Source organism: Heloderma suspectum, chromosome 1 (genome assembly GCF_057233095.1).
Source record: "Heloderma suspectum isolate Gila_16-S chromosome 1, 16-S_ref, whole genome shotgun sequence".
NCBI lineage: Eukaryota > Metazoa > Chordata > Lepidosauria > Squamata > Helodermatidae > Heloderma > Heloderma suspectum.
Window position 1 is genome coordinate 251,014,828 of NC_139458.1, and position 20,204 is coordinate 251,035,031.

Sequence of the window (20,204 nt, forward strand, 5' to 3'; positions counted from 1 at the left end):
GCATAAAATAAAATTTCTGTCTTGAATTTCTCAACTGCTGATATTTTCCCATAGCCATTTCTTAGTATTAGTGAAGCTGACAAATATGGAGAGAGGACAAGATTTCCTAATTGACACCATTTGTTATATATATACAATGAAACTTCCATGCATCTGACAAACAAATCATTAAGGGCACAATCCTATCCAGGGCAGGAAGAGCCCTGCATATTTCACTAGATGGGCTTTTTAGATGAGCTTTTAGCCCATCTAGCAGCAGCCCTTTGGAAGGTGAGGGAAAGAGGCTGGAAGAGGCTCAGTACAGCTCATATCCTGGCCTCTCTGGTCTCCTCCTCTCCCCAGCCACCAGAAAGCCCCCTTTTTCCTCTTTCTGAGGCTGATTTTCTGACTTCAGAAGGCAGCTGTGGCAGTTCTTTTCTTTCTGGCTGCAAGGGAGCAAGGGAGGGAGTCAGCTCTCAGACAGGAGAATCCCCACATCCTATGGCCCCTCAGACAAAGTCTAGTGGCCATAGGACTGCAGCCTAAGCAAAATTTAGACAGGAAATAAAAGAACACTTAGATTGTCAGGATGAAGTTTCCGGAGTACACATGACCAACCCACACCAACTAAAGATTTTCACTTTGTCTTACATTTTCAGTCTATCAATTATCCCAACCTAGTACAGTCAATCAGGTGTAGCTGTTTTTACTATTTGGCTAGAAGAGTAGCATAAAGTTCACAGTTTATACTTTAATGTTATTGTCTTTAGACAAACCACTCCGTCCATAACATTAATTCAAGCATTTAAACACGCCAGAAAAATTATTACAAAGACTGATACTATGAAATGAATGTACAAACTACAATGTTTGGGGAAAATTCTGGTCAAGGGAGCACAGAAAACCTTAGTAAAGCATGCTAGGCCTCTTTCAAAAATTCACTCCAATGCATTGTGTGTTTTGAACTACTATTTTAACATCACATTTCTTTAGTGTAAAAACCAAACTACAGAAGTACGATAAAGGATCTGTGTCTCCTAACTAAAGGGGAGCATCCAATGCTGCCTATGCACCTGTGGGACCCACCGCCAGTATAACGGGGAGCTGGTGGTTCTTAAAGTAACTGGAAACGAGCAGAAACACTTGCTTCTGGAAAAGGGAAGGTCAATGGAGCCCACAGAAGGGTGCTCTACTGACCCATCCCAATCCGGAAACTAGCATTTCCGAGGTTGCTTAGGAGGTTATCAGGTCCTGCTAGTGAAACGAAATAAGCAGAACACAGTAGCAGTACTGGATACCACCCATATTTTGTTGTATAGCTTTCAACATATACCCCAATTAATGTACGAGTGATGGAGCGCCTGAGGAACTATGGACGGATGTCTGTAACATTGTTCAGGAGGCCCCTTCATAGACCACTGCCTTGTTGTGGCGAAGGGGCTTGCGTAACTCAGTGAAGCCATAAGCTATGCCATGTGGGGCCACCCATGTAGGGCCATGGTGAAGAGTTCTGACAAAATGTGGTCCACTGGAGAAGGAAATGGCAACCCGCTCCACTATTCTTGCCAAGAAAACCCCATCGTATCACAAGGCTAAAAGATATGATGCCGGAAGATGAGCCCCTCAGGTCGTAAGGTGTCCAATATACTACTGGGGAAGAGCAGAGGGAATTTCCAAGTAGCGCCAGAAAGAGTGAAGCGGCTAGGCCAAAGCCGAAAGGACACGCAGCTGTGGATGTGTCTGGTGGTGAAAAGAAAGTCCGATGCTGTAAAGAACAATATTGTTTAGGAACCTGGAATGTAAGATCAATGAATCAAGGTAAGGTGGAGGTGGTCAAACATGAGACGGCAAGATTAAACATCGACATCTTGGGAATCAGCGAACTAAAATGGACAAGCATGGGCGAATTTAATTCAGGTGACCATCATATCTACTACTGTGGGCAACAATCCCTTAGAAGAAATGGAGTAGCACTCATAGCCAACAAAAGGGTGGGAAAAGCAGCACTGGGGTACAATCTCAAAAGCAATAGAATGATCTCAGTACGAATCCAAGGCAAACCATTCAACATCACAGTAATTCAAGTCTATGCCCCAACCACTGATGCCGAAGAAGCTGAGGTTGATCGGTTCTATGAAGACTTACAACACCTTCTAGAACTAACACCAAAAAAAGATGTCCTCTTCATCATAGGGGATTGGAATGCTAAAGTAGGAAGTCAAGAAATCACCGGGATAACAGGCAGGCATGGCCTTGGTATACAAAATGAAGCAGGACGAAGGCTAATAGAGTTTTGCCAAGAGAACACGCTGATCATAGCAAACACGCTTTTCCAACAGCACAAGAGGCGACTCTACACATGGACATCACCAGATGCTCAATATCGAAATCAGATTGATTTATGTCCTTTGCAGTCAAAGATGGAGAAGCTCTCTACAGTCAGTAAAAACAAGACCTGGAGCTGACTGTGGCTCAGATCTTGAGCTTCTTATTGCAAAATTTCAGCTTAAATTGAAGAACGTAGGGAAAACCACTAAACCATTAAGGTATGACCTAAATCATATCCCTTCTGAATATACAGTGGAGGTGAGGAATAGATTTCAGGGATTAGACCTGATAGACAGAGTGCCTGAGGAACTATGGACGGAGGTCCGTAACATTGTTCAGGAGGCTGCAACCAAATCCATCCCAAAGAAAAAGAAATGCAAGAAAGCAAAGTGGCTGTCTGATGAGGCTTTACAAGTAACTGAGGAAAGAAGGGAAGCGAAAAGCAAGGGAGAAAGGGGAAGATATATCCAACTGAATGCAGAGTTCCAGAGAACAGCAAGGAGAGACAGGAGGGCCTTTTTAAATGAACAATGCAAAGAAATCGAGGAAAACAACAGAATGGGAAAGACTAGAGATCTCTTCAAGAAAATCGGAGATCTCAAGGGAACGTTTTGTGCAAAGACGGGCATGATAAAGGACAAAGAAGGCAGGGACCTAACAGAAGCAGATGAGATTAAGAAGAGGTGGCAAGAATACACAGAAGAACTATACAGGAAAGATCTGAATGTCCCTGAGAACCATGATAGTGCGCTTACTGAACTTGAGCCGGACATCCTAGAGAGTGAAGTCAAGTGGGCCTTAGGAAGCATTAGTAACAACAAAGCTAGCAGAGATGACAGTATTCCAGCTGAGCTAGTTAAAATCCTAAAAGATGATGCTGTTAAAGTGCTGCACTCAATATGCCAACAAATTTGGAACACTCAGCAGTGGCCACAAGACTGGAAAAGGTCAGTTTACATTCCAATTCCAAAGAAGGGCAATGCCAAAGAGTGTTCAAACTACCGCACAATTGCGCTCATTTCACATGCCAGCAAGGTGATGCTCAAAATCCTACAAGCTAGGCTTCAGCAGTATGCGAACCGAGAACTACCGGAAGTACAAGCTGGGTTTCGAAGAGGCAGAGGAACTAGAGATCAAATCGCCAACTTTCGCTGGATCATGGAGAAAGCAAGAGAATTCCAGAAAAACGTCTATTTCTGCTTCATTGACTATGCTAAAGCCTTTGATTGTGTGGATCACAACAAACTCTGGCAAATTCTGAAAGAGAGGGGAGTACCAGACCACCTTACCTGTCTCCTGAGAAACCTGTACGAGGGTCAAGAAGCAACAGTAAGAACCGGACATGGAACAACCGATTGGTTCAAAATTGGGAAAGGACTATGACAAGGCTGTATATTGTCACCCTGCTTATTTAATTTATATGCAGAGTACATCATGAGAAACGCCAGGTTGGATGAATCACAGGTTGGAATTAAGATTTCCGGGAGAATTATCAACAACCTCAGATATGCAGATGATACCACCCTAATGGCAGAAAGCGAAGAGGATCTAAAGAGACTCTCGTTAAGGGTGAAAGAGGAGAGTGCAAAAGCTGGTTTGAAACTCAACATTAAAAAAATGAAGATCATGGCGCCTGGCCCCATCACTTCCTGGCATATGGAAGGGGAAGAAATGGAAGCAGTGACAGATTTTACTTTCTTGGGCTCCAAGATCACTGCAGACGGTGACTGTAGCCATGAAATTAAAAGACGCTTGCTCCTGGGGAGGAAAGCTATGGCAGACCTAGACAGCATAGTAAGAAGCAGAGACATCACCTTGCTGACAAAGGTCTGCATAATCAAAGCTATGGTTTTCCCAGTAGTAATGTATGGCTGTGAGAGCTGGACTATAAGGAAGGCTGAGCGCCAAAGAATTGATGCTTTCAAACTGTGGTGCTGGAGAAGACTCTTACAAGTCCCCTAGACTGCAAGGAGGTCAAATCAGTCCATCCTAAAGGAAATCAACCCTGAGTGCTCATTGGAAGGAGATACTGAAGCTGAAGCTCAAATATTTTGGCCGCCTAATGCGAAGAGAAAACTCTCTGGAAAAGACCCTGATGCTGGGAAAGATTGAAGGCAAAAGGAGAAGGGGACGGCAGAGGATGAGATGGCTAGATAGCATCACCGATGCAATGAATATGAACTTGAGCACACTCCGAGAGAGAGTGGAGGACAGGAAGGCCTGGCGTGCTATGGTCCATGGGGTCACGAAGAGTCGGACACGACTTAACAACTGAACAACAACAAGAAGTAACTAGCACAACATATTTGCAAGAAAAATATTTATTGAACTTGCCTATTTACAGTGCATTAACATTAATTATTATCTTACAAAATATTTTGAGTCATCTTTCCACAGCTCAAGACAGGTTACAATGACTACTAAACAGATTGTCATGGCACAAATTAAAGCTTACCTGGTTGAGAAGAGTAGCAGCTTTAAAAATGCCAATTCTCCCAAAATAGTTGTTTTTATTTCAAGTTCTTGCAATATGGCTACCTGAACTATATATTCAAAATTGGCAGAGAAAGTTAGAAGCTTTTATCCATGCACATAATCTACTCCGCTTGAGTAAACCTAATTGTTATACAAGGTTATGTGACGGGGATTAGGTTTCCCCAACCTGAGAGCCTACTACCACGCAGCACAGTTGGGCCAATTACTGCAGATAATCTGCAGTGAGATTAAAAACCCATGGATGGTGATGACCCAGCCTCCTCCGTCAAGAGGTTTCCCATTTGTTCTCGTTCATTCTACCATGACTGCAACACAGCATAAATCATTTTTTAAAACCTCTATGTTGGTCTGGGCAATGTGGGTTAAAAAATTGGCTCCCCTATACCAGGTCAGGGATCTGGTGGTGGTAGGGCAGCCAATTACAGAAAGGGAATTGCTCAGCTGCCTGGAGGAGATTCGTCCCTCTTGGCTACAAAAATTTCAGATAGTGTCTCTTTCTAGACATGTAGTTGCTAAAGGGGAAGCTTTTCATACCCTGTCGGAATTTGAAGAACCGTGTGTTCAATCAGGGGAGTTAGGGAAGGAGATCCTATCAAAATTATACTCTTTGATGCTTTGTTCCATCACATGGGACTTGTGCAGCTCAAAATCTGTTTGGGAGGCAGATCTGGTATCTTCAATATCTGATGTAAGCTGGAAAGCACTGTGGCCACAGTTCCCATTCCGCACCATTTCTGCCAGGCTGAGAGAGAATGCAATTGAAGTTGTCCAAAGAGGGTACTATAGCCCACTTAGATTATATCATATGTACTCCACTTTCTCTACGAACCTTTGGAGAGGTTGTAACACTATAGGCTCTTGGATGCACATGTGGTGGGAATGCTCCGGGTTCTATGTGTTCTGGTCTCAGATTTTTTGAATAATCTCAGACATTATATCTCAACCTGTTAGTCCTGACCCACTACTTGCTTTATTATCCATTTATGACAATGTTGGTAGAAAAATAATTATAACAACTTGTTAAACTTCTTGTTAGCAGCAGCCCGTTTAGAAATTACTCAGCATTGGAAGTCGACTGCGGGTTATACTTTACAAGGCTGGCTGATGAAGGTTTGGCAAATAGCTCTGGTGATGCATCACAGCAGAAGAATTTCTTCGAAGACTTGGCAAAAGGGACTGTTTTATTGAAATGTGATCTCCCCCCTTTGCATTTGTGAATAGAGGTGTTCCTGAATACATGCCCCTGGGGACCCAAAAGTCCTTTTGGAAGGATTTAGTTTCTTGAATTTGTTGGTACCACAGAATATTTTTAAGTTCCAAAGCTGAAATTTGGTTATTTTCTGTGCGTGTGCATAGCATTTATTTTTATTTGATGAGCTTATAATATGTTGTATAATTTATTAAAGGCGAAATCCTATGCAATTTTAGACAGAAAAGTAGTCCTAAAGCTTCCAGCATGCCCCAGCCAGCCATGCTAGCTGGGGCATGCTGGGAGTTGTAGAACATTTTCTGTCTAAAACTGCACAGGATTGCAAACACATTATTCAGCAGAACCTATTCTGCTTCTGCGGTCTTCCTAAAGAAAGGCTCAGAAACTTACAAGTGTGGGAAAAGAAAAATTAATCTTTTAATTTTTTTAAAGGATAGAACATGCAAGAATTTCACTTAGGTTTTTCCACTTCCATTTACTAGAAAGAAATCATATTTATTTTCATTAAAACCAATTCTTTACTTCCTGCCATTTTTTTTGTAAATTCAATGACTAGCTTTGATGACATGCTGCTACTTGTCATGGGTAATTTAACCCATGATGAGATGCGGCCCCTGCAGGCATCAGGTTGCATATGCAACCCCCACTCAGGGGTTGTCATGTCATGCAAACCTGGTGAGCACGGGTTAAAACTGTTCAGCCCTCGCATAACTCTCACCAGGTTCACATGACACGACAACCTCCAAATGAGGGTTGCATATTCAAAACAGCAGCCACACATGCCACAGCCTCACCTTGGATTAAATAACCCACGGTGGGCTGTTGTGTCATGCGAACAGCCCCAAAGCTATCTGGTGACGGTAGTACAGAAAGGTTTATAAGCAAGATTCAACTTATACACAATTATAATGAATTTTTAAATATCAATGGTCATTTCACAGATCTGATTTCTTTTTTAGAAATATGGCCTTAGACAACCAGAATGTGAAGCTAACTATGCTAAAGGCCAGTTAAATCATAACAATCCAGGGCTAGATAAGAAAAAAATACAGCAGAAATAAAGTTTGGACTGCATTCAATGTTTGCAGGTTGAAAATCATAACACAAGAAAAGCATGGAGCAGAAATATGGAAATCTAATAAATCGGAAGAGTCTTTAAAATGCCATGGAGTTTTCTAAAACATTTAGGGAGCAATCCTATGGCCGCTAGACAGCAACTAGACAGCCACAGAATACCTTGTTTTCCAGGAACCTATCTAGGAGACCACGCTCTGAGGTCGGTTCCTGAAGAACCGACCTCCCCCCACTTCCGTGCTGCCTCGAAGGCAGCACGGAACAGCCCTGTCCTGCGTGCTCACGACGTCTGGGTGTTTTAGTATTAACTAAAATTCAAAGTGAAATGATAGGACGCAGAATGCACAATGGAAGATATGATTTGTTCGCCAATTTCACTTATTCCATTTTCTAAAAGGTATTTCAATTGTCTTTAGAGTATTCAATTAATATTCCTTGGAAGCTTCTGGATTACGAAATATCAAATAAGTAACATCTCAAAAACTAAAGGATGACAACAGAACATGATGGATGGACCATAAATTCTTTGATTTCTATGAAGCTTTACAAATATTTTGCACTTCATTCCACTTACATGAAAACGTAGATTGTTTCAGAATTAACCTTATACATTCTCCAGATTGCTTTTTAACACCCCAAAACTACAGAACATATTTTAATAATTTCAATTTCATGCTCTTTGAGATAGAATATGAACTAGATAAAGTTTGAAAACACTGCTTTTATAATCTCCTACAATAGTTTAATAATTTCAACTTTTGTTGATGCTTGGTATTGCTTCATTTTCTGGCAAATCTCAAAGAAGTTTGTATTTGCTGCTTACTTTAACTGGCAGATCACAGAGCATTAATCCTTTATGGACACTACAATGAAATACATTGTTTATTGAATACAAAGATATCTGAAGGGACAACACTGTAATGTGTTGCATCCAACTGTGTCCTTCCATCACTGAAAAAGACAGCGCTAGTAGAGTGAATTCCCCCTCCGCCCAGATTTGGGGTGTATGCAGGGGGAGGAGGGGAAAGGCAACTCCTGTTTCACAAACTGTCATATCCTCACTGAAAGACTCCTTGGAGGAGGAAGAGCTGGAGGACCAAGAACCACCTGCCACCAGAAATGCCCAAGCTCTGCTAGTAGACCAGGAGTAGCCTGGGCCCTCAGGGGTGACTACCATGAGGGCACCACCTGTGGAAAACAAAGACTCTGCCTCAGAGGTGCAGAGAAACCCCCCAAGACCTCGGGAGAGATGCCACCTGAGAAGACAGGAACTCAGGAGTGCTAGAATGAGCTAGAGACCTCCTTGTCATAAAAGGTATATTTGCACAAAGGAGGCTTGCTCACAAGGAGGACCTTCTCAGCTGCAGTGACTAACAGCTCACAGCTGAAGCTTAGGTGTGGCTCTGACAGCCTCTGCATAAAAACAGCAGTGTAAGGATGAGAGAGCTGCTGGAAACAATGTCAACCAGACTTTCCTGAACCCAGCTTCTCTTGCTTTGACCCCGAACTGCTTTCTGGTCTGAGCACTTCTGGACTGAACTCTCCTTCTGCCTGCGCCTTGTCTGCTGTATTGCCTTGGGACCTTGTTGCCTGTTACGTGGATTGTTCAGACCTTGCCTTTAGCCTGATCCCTGTTTGTGCTAACCACCTTGGAATTCTTGGACCCTTGAACATGCAACTGCTAGGCTCAGACTTGGGAAACATGACTTAAATGAAAATCTGCTTGCATAACATTGCATAACGTTGCTAGCATAACGTGACTAGATTCTTAACCATATTATGCTCTATACAGATTACACTACTGCTTCACTATAGACAGACACATACACACACTAGATGGTTCAGACATGATGGAAAACCACCGTTTCCCATTATAAGAACAAGTTGTTGTGAACCTCAGGTTCGCACGTTCCATCAGCCCTTCCCCATTCTGCATACAAATGCTCAGCCAGCACAAACAATTTTCAGCAGAATAAGTGAAGTTATTTAAGAACTCCTCTCATTGAAAATATCCAAAATGTCAACAGAACCCCAAAACCTCAGTGTGCAGAAGGGCTTATGCTTCTTGTGCTACACTGAAAAACATTCGTGAAGCTGCCCCTGGTATCATGAGCAATTTAACAGATCATTTGGAGGGACCAGTGTTAAGAAATAATTCAAAGTACTACTTCAAAGGTCCGGGTATGAATCTTGGAATCCAGCCATTTTTTCATAGGTTATTTCTGAACCCTCAAGTTTGTGCATCATTGTAATTGAGATTTCCAATTATCAAGGAATATTGAGTTACCACAGTAATAAATGAACCTGAGAATCTTTAGGCTGAAGACATCCTGAAGCTGTGCTACGTATTACCTACTTTATCTGTTTCACTCATCACCAAGTAACACATTGCTCTTCTTTAAAATAGGTATGTTTCCATGTTTACAGCTCAAAAAATGGCTTGTGCAGAAAAGGTGTCTAGAATTCTACAAAAGAATGCTTGCTTTTAACTAGCTTCCGACCAATGAACCCCTCTAATCAGATAGCGTGACAAGTACAGGATTCTACAATTAGCATAGTTGATGTGACTGAACAAGTTTTTTTAAATGCTAAACTTTCTGTTCCATAAAGCCAGACTTTCAAGAGCACAACATACCAAAAGACGTAGGTTAGATATACCTTTGATTCATGACCGTGTTATAGTAACTCACCATCTACGTAGATTACAGAGTGGATAAAGCCTAACTCCCTGTAAAAGGTATTGCTAGTGTATTTCCAATATGTTAATGGGCCAGTTCGCACGATCACCATGAGTTAAACAAGCCATAGTGGCTTGTTTATACTGCAGCATAGGCAAGATACCATTTGTCTAATGCCCAGGTGCAGCTTGTCGTGTCACCCAAACCCAGGTGGCATGATTTATTGGATATGCATGTATTCATATTTATGAATATGTGTGTACTGAAACTGATATATGCATGTATTACCATTGATATTCAAATTTATCTAGCTACATTTTTTTTTTCAAGAACATAACATAAGAGCCATGCTGGATCAAACCAAGGACCCATGTAGTCCACCATTCTGTTCATACTATGGCCAACCAGCTGTCGATGGGAAACTCACAAGGAGGACATGACTGCAACAGCACCCTCCCACCCATGTTCCCCAGCAACAGGTGTACATATTTATTATTTGTTTATAAGATTTGTATACCACTCCACATCCAAAGATCTCAGAGTGATGAACAGCAGACAGGAAAAAAGTATAAGAATACAATAGTAAAATAATTACTATTTTTAAAAAGAAACAGAGTTCTGACAAACCAGGTTTTGAAAAACCGAGGCTGGTCAGTGAAGGAAGGCCTCCCAAAATAACAGTGTCTTCAGGATGTGCCAGAAGCAACACAATGTTGGCGCCTGCTTGACCCCCAAAGGCAAGGAATTCCACAGGAAGGGAACCACCACACTGAAGGCTCTTTTCCTGGTGGATTCCAGTCAGGCCATAGGTCCATGTGGAACCACATGCCCTCTGATGACCTCAGTGGCTGGGCAGGTTGGTAAGGGAGAAGGTGCTCTCCCAGGTATCCTGGCCCCAAGTTGTTCAGGGCTTTGGACACTAATACTAGAATCTTAAACCTGGCCCAGTAGCGAATAGGTAGCCAGTGCAGTTCCCTCAGCAAAAGAGTTGAATGCTGAAATGGGCAGCTCTTGACAACAGCCAACCTGCTGCATTGTGCACTAGCTCCAGCTTCTGGAGCAGCCTTAATAGCAGCCCCACAGACCTCATTATGGTAATCCAGTTTTGAGGTTACTAATGCCTGTACCACCATGGCCAAGCTACCCCTGTCCAGGAGAGGCTGTAGCTGGCAAACTAGCTGAAGCTGGTAAAAGGCAATCCAAGCCTCTGTGGCCACTTGGACCTCCAGCGACAGTGATGGACCTAAGAGCACCCCCAGACTATGAACCAGATCTTTCAGAGGGAGTGCAACCCCATCCAGAACAGGCAATGAGCCTATCTCCCAGACCCGGGAACCACTCACCCACAGGGCTTCCATCTTCCCCAGATTAGGTTTCAGTTCACTGGCTCTCATCCAGCCCATTACTGAGTCTAGGCACTGATCCAGGACTTGCACAGCCTCTCCTGTTTCAGATGACACAGGGAGATACTGCTGTGTGTCACCAGCATACTGATGGCACTTGGCTCCAAATCCCCTAATGACTACTCCCAACAGCTTCATTTAGATGTTAAACAACATTTGGGACAAGATGGTGCCTTGCGGACCCCATAGCTCAATTGCCAAGGTGCCGAAGAAAAGTCACCCAATGTTAATCCCTGAAATCATCCCTGCAAGTAGGACCAGAACTACTGTAATACAGTGCCTCCAATATCCATCCCACGGAGTCGATCCAGGAGAATACTATGGTCAACAGTATCAAAAGCCGATGAGAGATCAAACAGAATTAACAGGTTTGCGTTACCCCTGTCCCTCACTCGATAGAGGTCATCCATCAGGGTGACTAAGGCTGATTCAGTCCCATAACCAGATCGAAACCCAGACTGGAATGGGTCTAGATCATCAGTATCCTTCAAGAGTGCCTGCAGCTGCTCTGCCACAACCATCCCTAAAAGTACCCTCCCTAAAAAAGGAGTATTTACAACTGGGCGGTAGTTATCTAATACCATCAGGTCCAGAGTGGGCTTGTTCAGGAGTGGTCGCACTACTGCCTCCGTAAGGATAGCAGAGACCATCCCTTCCCAAAGGGAAGCATTTATCACTTCCTGGACCCACCCAGTCATACCCCCTTGGCTAGCTTTTATTAGCTAGGAGAGGCAGGGATCAAGAGGGCATGTGGTTGGTTGCACTGCTGAAAGCACCTTGTCCACATCATCAGGCCCCAGTAACTGGAACTGATCCCACAAAATCGGGCAGATGGTGGCATCAGACATCTCAACTAGAACTGCTCTAACAACAGCATCAAGTTCGCTGCGGAGACAAGCATTTTTTTCCTCAAAGTGTGGTGCAAACGGATCACAGTGGATCCTTGACAGGGTCAGGGCCCCATTTACTGGGGAGGATGTTAACAGACTCTGAACCACATGGAAGAGCTCCACTGGATGGCTACTCGAGGATGCAATGGAGGCAGCAAAATAAGCCTTCTTTGCTTCCTGCACTGCCACGCAATAGGCATGATTATGTGCTCTAGAGCGTGCTTGGTCACCTTTGCTTCAAGTCTTACACCATTTGCGCTCTAGTCAATGTCCAGCCTGTTTCACTGACCGCAGCTCCCCATTATACCAAGGAGCAGAGCGGGCTCCACAGTGCTGGAGAGGACACTCAGGTGCAATCAAGTCAATAACCCTCTGAATCTCACTGTTCTACAGTGAGACTAGGGCCTCAGCGGGATCACCAGCTCTCTCCACGTGAAAATCCCCAAGAGCATTCAAAAATCCATTGGATTCCATCAGTCTCCTGGGGTGGACCATCCGAATGGGTCCTCCACCCTTGCAGGAGGAAAACAGCACCATGAGTTCAAATTTCAACAGGAAATGGTTTATCAATGACAATGGAGTACTCCTGCTGCTCCAAATCATTGGAATAGTGGTACCCTCCTCCATGGGTCCCTGTGTCAAGAGTTTCCCAAGTACATCCTTACCACACCCGAACTACCCACACACTCTCAGCACCCACCAACCATTCAAACATACTCTCAACATACACTCTACTCATAGAACAATCACTCCCAGTCAAACTAACAGTCACAATTTGTAGCTTGTAGTTATAACCAGCCACTGGTCACATCTAGGACATCAGCCTTGCCAAACAGCCAAGCGACATAGAGAACAAATGCTTATTTCCTAGCCATTTACCCAGGTTCCATTAGTTCATGTTCATTCCATCTCTCACCTGGAGTGTGGCAAATACTCCTCCCCCCTGGCTCTCTAACTACCACAAGCTCTCACCCTGGGCACAAGTAGCAGCTCTGGCACATAATGCCCCTTTCCCCCATCTCTCACCAAGGGTGGGCAAACAATGAGATGTAGATACAACTGTTGTTAGGGGATCCCTGCTCTCACTCAGGGACATCCCACTCTCACAGAGCAGGTAATCAATAGACAAACAGAAAATGAACAAACCAAGGAAGAGAGAGAAAGTAAGAGGTACCCATGCTGCCTCTGATAATGGATCAGTAGCCTCTTCCTTTTTTGTTGTTGTTTTGTATTGTTGAAAATTCACAATAAAAACATATTTGTCAAAAAAATGACCTGTTGGAGGGGGAAACACCCCTCAAATAACCCAACAACCTACTCAGAAGGTGACTAGAAAAATGCTGCCTAGTAAGCGCCATGGCTTAAACAAGCCACTGTAACTTATTTAACTAACAGTGCTCATGCAATCCAGGTGAATGCATATTCAAAAGTACAATTCTCAGAAAGTTTCATTTTTCATACTTTTCCAAGTCCAAATCAGTCTTTGTAAAAATGCCACCACTGTTTTGCAAATTGCTTGTTTAATGTACTGTAAATATATAGGTGACAGCTGGAAGGACTGGTTTATCTACAATTCCCCAAATATGCATGGGTCTATTTTTATAGGGTTGCATACAACGCTCTGCAAGCTGCCTCCACCTAATTCCCCCCTTCCACTGCAGCCGCTACCCCAGAACCCAGGCCATTCCTGAGGGTCCCTTAACTCTCAGTAGACTTTTCAGGAGGCTTCAGTGGAGAGAGCAGAGACTTCCCCTTGAACAAATGCTGCCTTGGATGATACGTTACCATACAAGGATTTATGGAATCTTATATAGTCAAATAAACTTCGCACTGTTCAGGCCTCACAAGCTGGGGCCATGAGAAGGAATATATTTTTCCCCCTCTCATCCCCTTCCCTTGCTATGTTTTAAAGTGCTAGAGGGCTTCCAGCCTGGAATCTTTTTTATATCCAAGTATTGTATATCTATAGGGGGGTAGGAGGGTCTCTAGAGTGAAAAGAGGGCAAAGCTACTACTTCTTCTTGAAACATCACAATACAGCATGCACACAGTGGTGTATGTGTGTTATCCTCATGGCACCCCCCCCACACACACACACACTCTTATCCCCACTCCAAGATACTTACTATAACCTATTAGGGAACAGAGCGGACCATTTCCTTCAACTTTTCTACTCTACTATGCAACTACTCTTCTTTTGAGTTGTTTCACTTCCAGACTAATAGTACTCAACCACTCGCATTCACCATTAGAGATATTTTAATCATACACAACTTACACATATCAGGGCCAACTATATCAAAAGAATAGTGAATAGCTAATAATCTTGCCTGACCATAAATGAACCTTGTCAGTAACGCATAAGTGAAAACTAATCCAGAAGCTAGTATGCATTGCCTCAAGGATTTAAATTTACACACAGTTGCCATATATAATTCTATAGTAACAAAATCAGTGATTACTTGTTTAATTCAGATTACAGCTTTCACCTTAAAAAAAAATCCTACCACTGATACTACACTAATTTCACTTCAGATCATTCACTATGCATACCAACGTTTAGATCCTGCAGAAACATAACAAAGTTACTCTACACTGCAAAGGTAATTGCTATTATTAAGAGTGTTTTTAAATTATGGAAAAATCTCACTTTATGAAATGAATGGTTTGTTCTAATGGTACCAGTTTAGATTAATGGTACCAGTTATTTTATTTAGATAAATGTAATTATGTAAATAAGGGCCTTTCTATGAAATCAACCAGGCGTTCCACAATTACATTTTAGCATTTGTCCAATAGTCCTTCATTTATAATACCTTTAAAATGGCAATTGTGCAATCTCACCTGTAAAACTGATACTGGGAATGATGGAAACAAGAGTGATAGCCTTCCTAAGGTTGTGTGAAAAACATAACTTCCCTGCTATTGAAGCCTTCCTCCCACCCCCACCTTTAAAGATCACTTGATGTACACTTTAGAGAGGAAAGAGGAAAACATAACTTCCAGTAAATTTAGGTTTGGGGCGTTGTTGTTGTTTTTAAAGTAGGCCCGGATAAGATCTCTCATACAGAAATAGAGGAGTGTCTAATCTCTGAAGAATATTATTAGAAAGCTTCAGAGAGAAGGGAAAAAAGATTGTCCTTCATCACTAGTTACATCACAGAAAATATCCAGAAGGCAACACTCCAGCAACAACACAAGGCAATCATACCAGGCTTGAGTGTGTTACCCAGGAGAAGAAAGTTTGACCACTATAACCTGAGTGTTGGTAGCATATGGTATCCTAGCTACAGAAACAAAAATGTTGAGAGGACAGGTTGTGCAATAAACACGCATTTTCTCTCCGCACACAAAAACACAAAATAAAAGCTTGAGTGGAAAGGCCCTATATGAGCAAGATTACAAAACACACATCACACCTACAACAAATATGGAGAAAAAGATGCTGCACTTTTTGCATTTAGTGCAGCAGTTCTAAAAAAAAAGGGGGGGCCATGTCCATCAGCTGAACACGGTACCTCTTTTAAGTGGGTTGCCAGGCTTCCATTCATTCATGAGTACTGAAGGTAGTTGTGACAATCAACAGAACAATCAACACTGCTAGCTTGGCATGACCAAGTGTTTAGTACTTTCCCAAAGAGCAGTTTGTGGTGGGGCAAGAAGGTTTTAATGAAAATAACTGTATGGCTTGCACAACCCCTGGATGCACTTAAACTTTGGATGAAGGCCTGTATGTCTAAAGAACCCAATAAGCAGAAAAATATGTGGATTTAAAAATGGTACTTTACTGGTAGATCCCATTGAGATTACAAGCTTTGTATAGTTTCATCTACCGAACTCTTACCCAGATTTATCACCGCTTGAATCAAATTAAAGCTGGACGTGAAACCTTATATTCAGTAGTACTTCAGAACTCTTGTGACAGAAATATTTCTCAGTACAGAACGTTTCATAAAATAGAGGTTTACACACAAAAATATTTTCATGATGATGATGTACTGTCCTTAATTTACTGAACATTTACTGAAGATCTATCTAAAGGCTTGTTTTTCAATCTAGCAGCGGTCTCCTAACCAGGTTTACTCAGAAACCTATCTGATTACAATGAGACTTTCTTTCAAGCATGCATACTCAAGACTGAAGTTTTAGTTTTGATCTTTTTAGTAACAAAATACAGTGCATAATGCTGAACCTTGTTACAGAGTGTAGTTTATAACTATTATGAATTACAGTCAGTTAATGCTGTTCATTTAAAGACACATCTTGTAACAAAGTCAGCTTTTAAACTGCCAGTTTCTCTGACGCATATTTCTAGTACACAGTGTACACAACTACTAGTCTTTATCTTCAGAGTCTCTCCTCACAACGTTGCTCCATAAATTGAATTTCCCCACTTTAAAAAAGTAAAAGCAAAAAGTCATAGTGCATGTCAGCTAGAAAGTGTAAGACAATAAACAACTAAGATATGATAAGGAAACACATAGTATACAGGGTTCCCTGGTTTCAGAAACTAAGTAAATTCAAAGTTTTGTTACAAAAGGAAAGTTAATAGATAATTTAAGCTAACATAAATGTTTCGTGAAAAAGGGCGTTGATTCTTGGCAATAGTTGCAAGCAGGGGACACCCCTAGTGTTGACATAAAATACTACAGCAGCAGTATCACTAGATTAATTTTATATCAGTGAACGACTACTTTTAATCGCCATGATTTTTAGCCAGGCAGCTCCTTTCTCCCTCATCTTCCTTATTCACTGAATAATCATAATCAGTCTTGAATGTCTCAAACCCTGTATTTTGGAATTAATATTACCTAATACAAAACATCAGGCATGTCTCCTGCAAAGGTCTATGTTGCATTTCAGTTCAAATATGAAGATCAAATACTGCTGCACCACAGCAAAGAAACCTTTTGAGACAGCCAAACCAGCACACTACAACCAAGTATATACTAAAATGCTGCCTTTTATGTATTTTGGGGATCAAGGGAGACTAAACAACAAATTGAAGACTCACTTAAGAGACTGCCTTTGGAAGAAGAGTGTATAAGGGTGGAAGGGGAGGAGACTATACACATTCCTGTGGTGAAGAAAGGATGGCTCAGGTATTAAAAGATGAAAACATGGGTGATTATTGGCACTTAGCACAAGATTAGTGAATAGGAGAGGGGAGGCTTCTGTGTGTATCTTAGGGTTCACTGAAGAAATGGCAGTGCATAGGGATGTTTTTGTTTGGTTGGATACAAGGACATTATGGTATTTGCAGAATTCTAACTGTGTTATTGAGGGGAAAGAGTACCCTACATTAACAAAACGCAAAGAAGAAAGGAGTACTACATTGCTGTACAAGTTACACTGAAAAAACAACTGGAAGACAGTTTGTTTTTTCTGGAGAAGAACTGAAGGATGGCCTTACTGATGGTAACATGTGGAAGGAGGAGCAAAAGAAAGGAAGGGATGGACAGGTAGGCAAATAGGATATGCTATTAAGACAAAGAAATGTGGCCAGAAACACTGAGAAGAAAGGCAGGAAATAGAGATCTCTGGGAAGAAAGATGATAAATACAGCAGTATTAAGACATGAATCCAAGCCAGCTTTCACTGTGTGGGAGTGCAGGCAAAATAGAACCGATAGCTATAGGAATAGTGTGAATCTGGGATGACTACAGGGTAGAACAGTTAAGACAGCTGAGAAAGGAAGGATCCTATGAAAGATACTATGCACATTTACCTGGGAGGAGGTCCCACTGAACACAGTGTGACTTACTTCCAAGGAAACATTCACAGGACTAGGCTGCACATGAATATGGAGAAGACCAATTAATACCAATTCACAGGGAAATTCATGTTTACTTGGAAGTAAGTCTCACTGTACCCAATGGGATTTATTTATTTAACTATTAGATTTATTAGCCACCCATCTGGCCCGCTACCTGGCCACTCTAGGCAGCGTACAATACTAATAACACAAAATACAACAAATTTACATAATCAAGTGAACAAAACATAACAGAACAACACTGCTCTAAAAAACCCTAACCCACCCCAAATGCCCACCTGAACAGCCAGGTTTTTAAAGCCCTGAGGAAGCTCATCAAAGGTGCTTATCATTTACACATAAAGTATGCACAGGATTGTAGCGTTACTGACCTATCTGATGAAGTGGACTCTGGTCCATAAAAGCTTATGCCATAATAAATGTTTATGCCCATAAGGTGCTACAAGACTAATTTTTGCTGCCAAGAGACTAAGAAGGCTACCCCTCTGGAATTATTTACCCATTATCCACCATCTTTACTACCAGTCAGAGTGGTTTAAAATACATCCCCCTCCCCAAACGCAATTTATTCCAGTTCCTTCTAATCATATGTATGAGTTAAATGCAGAAGTCTATAATCTGCGATGGTAATTTGCAAAACACCCATAGATTAGCTGTCATTCCAGGATAGTTAGCACAGTATACAGAGGCATGATCTCGTTACGCGGTATACGGGATTGTATATTACTGTGAGAAAATAACGGGGGGGGGAGGGGGAGAGGGAGAGGAAAAGAGAGAGAGAGAGAGAAGAATGAGCTCATAGCAGGAGACAAGGAACTGTACTAGGTAGAAAAGGTTGCGGGGGGGGGTGCTGTAGGAAGCAATGTGAATACGCAAGAGAAGCTGCGTGGGATGAAGAGAATTTGCAGGATTTTTTTCATATGGAGATGAGGAGGAGTTCAGAATAGGAAAGAAGGGTGCTCGCAAGAATGTAGATGGGGAGGAAGAAATCTACTGCGTGAAACGGGAATACTGACGATTCTTTGCCCGGGGTGGGGCACTGCAGGGAAGAGGTCACTGCTGGGTGAGGGCAACCACCGGAAAAGCGGGGAAGCCACTTTTAGTAAAGGAAAGAGAAAATGCATGCGGTCCCTGGGGAGGGGAGGGGAGAGACCGTCTCTGAAGGGACCGGGGAGGATGTGAAAAGGACGTCACTAAGCCTGTGGGGAACTATGGGAAAAGGGGCCCGGGGGGCGGGGGAGAGAGAAAAGCCTTATGCGGAGGGTCTCGGCGCTCTACGAAGGCCTGACATGACGGGAGGAGGGAGAAAATTACGCCCGTTATCGCTGCAGGCGTAAAAATAAAGAAGGGGGGTAGAGAAATTTCGTGGCTTCCTTTCCCCGGGAGGGGGGGATTCGCCTCCCCCCCCCTTTAACCGGGTCTGGAAGGTTCCGTCGGGGCCTGCCGGGGGGAGGGGGGAGAAAGTGACACGACACTTCCTTACCATGGTGGCGGGTGGGTGTCGAGAGCCTGCTCGCAGCTGAGTCTGCCGCCGAGTGCCGGCCTCCGCCGCCGCCGCCTCCGCCGCCGCCTCTTCTTCTTCTCCCGCCGCCGGAGCAGCGCGCGCGCCTCCCTGCTCGCCGCTCTGCCTCGGCTCAGCTGCTGCGCCCGGGCTCGCGCTCGGCTGTTATTTACTCCTGGGCCGGAGCGGCTTGTGGCGGTTGCCGACGGTTTCACTGCAGTGGCTCGCGCTGACCCGCAGCCTCATGAAAGGGGAGGGGGAGGGAGAAAGGAGGAGAAACGAAGCAGAGAGACCTCGAACGAGCGATCGGCAGCAAAGGGGAGGCGCTTCCAACATCCGGGCAAATCCTCCTCCGCCGACCGCGCTAACCAGGGGCTATATTTGCATACGCCGAGGGAGCGAAAGGGAACGTGCGTGTGATGTCACCCGGGCCGGGAGGAGAGAAAAAGGAAAGGCGGGGGGTAATGGAGGGACGAGAGTGTCTATAAAATGGAGGAGGCCGCTCAGTGTTTGTGAGAATTTGGAAGGGATTAGGGTGTGTAAAGGGGGCTGCAGTAGAGGAAGGAGCAGCGAAACCCTGCTTGTCAAGAAGCTCCGTTCATTTCTTCGGAGGTTCTGCTTTTCTACGGGTTTCTCTTGAGTTCTAGGTGCAACAAATTCAAAAACCATAAGGGTGTCACAGAAGTACAACTCTGTAGCCCTTCAGTACAAATAATTACAACATGGTAACTTCAGACTGCCGTTGCTGGAACAATGGCCGCGTTGACAAAGGCAGTACCCTTCTTAAACCTTGTTTCCTGAAGACAGCGCGTGTTGCCGTAAGCCACTCCTGGGGCCAACGAGTTCTCCCTAGAGTATAAGGTGCAGGTG

At 43.3% G+C, this 20,204-nt stretch overlaps 1 protein-coding gene across 1 annotated transcript in view; it reads right to left on the bottom strand.

Annotated features, from left to right (window-relative positions):
• The window catches only part of PPP3R1 (protein phosphatase 3 regulatory subunit B, alpha), a 64,198-nt gene extending 44,628 nt beyond the window's left edge, over positions 1 to 19,570 (bottom strand). The window contains exon 1 of the mRNA XM_084823873.1: positions 19,317 to 19,570. Coding sequence (XP_084679999.1) covers positions 19,317 to 19,319 — 3 coding nt within the window. The 5' untranslated portion in view covers positions 19,320 to 19,570. The remainder of the gene's footprint in view (positions 1 to 19,316) is intronic.
• Between the last annotated feature and the right edge of the window lie 634 nt (positions 19,571 to 20,204).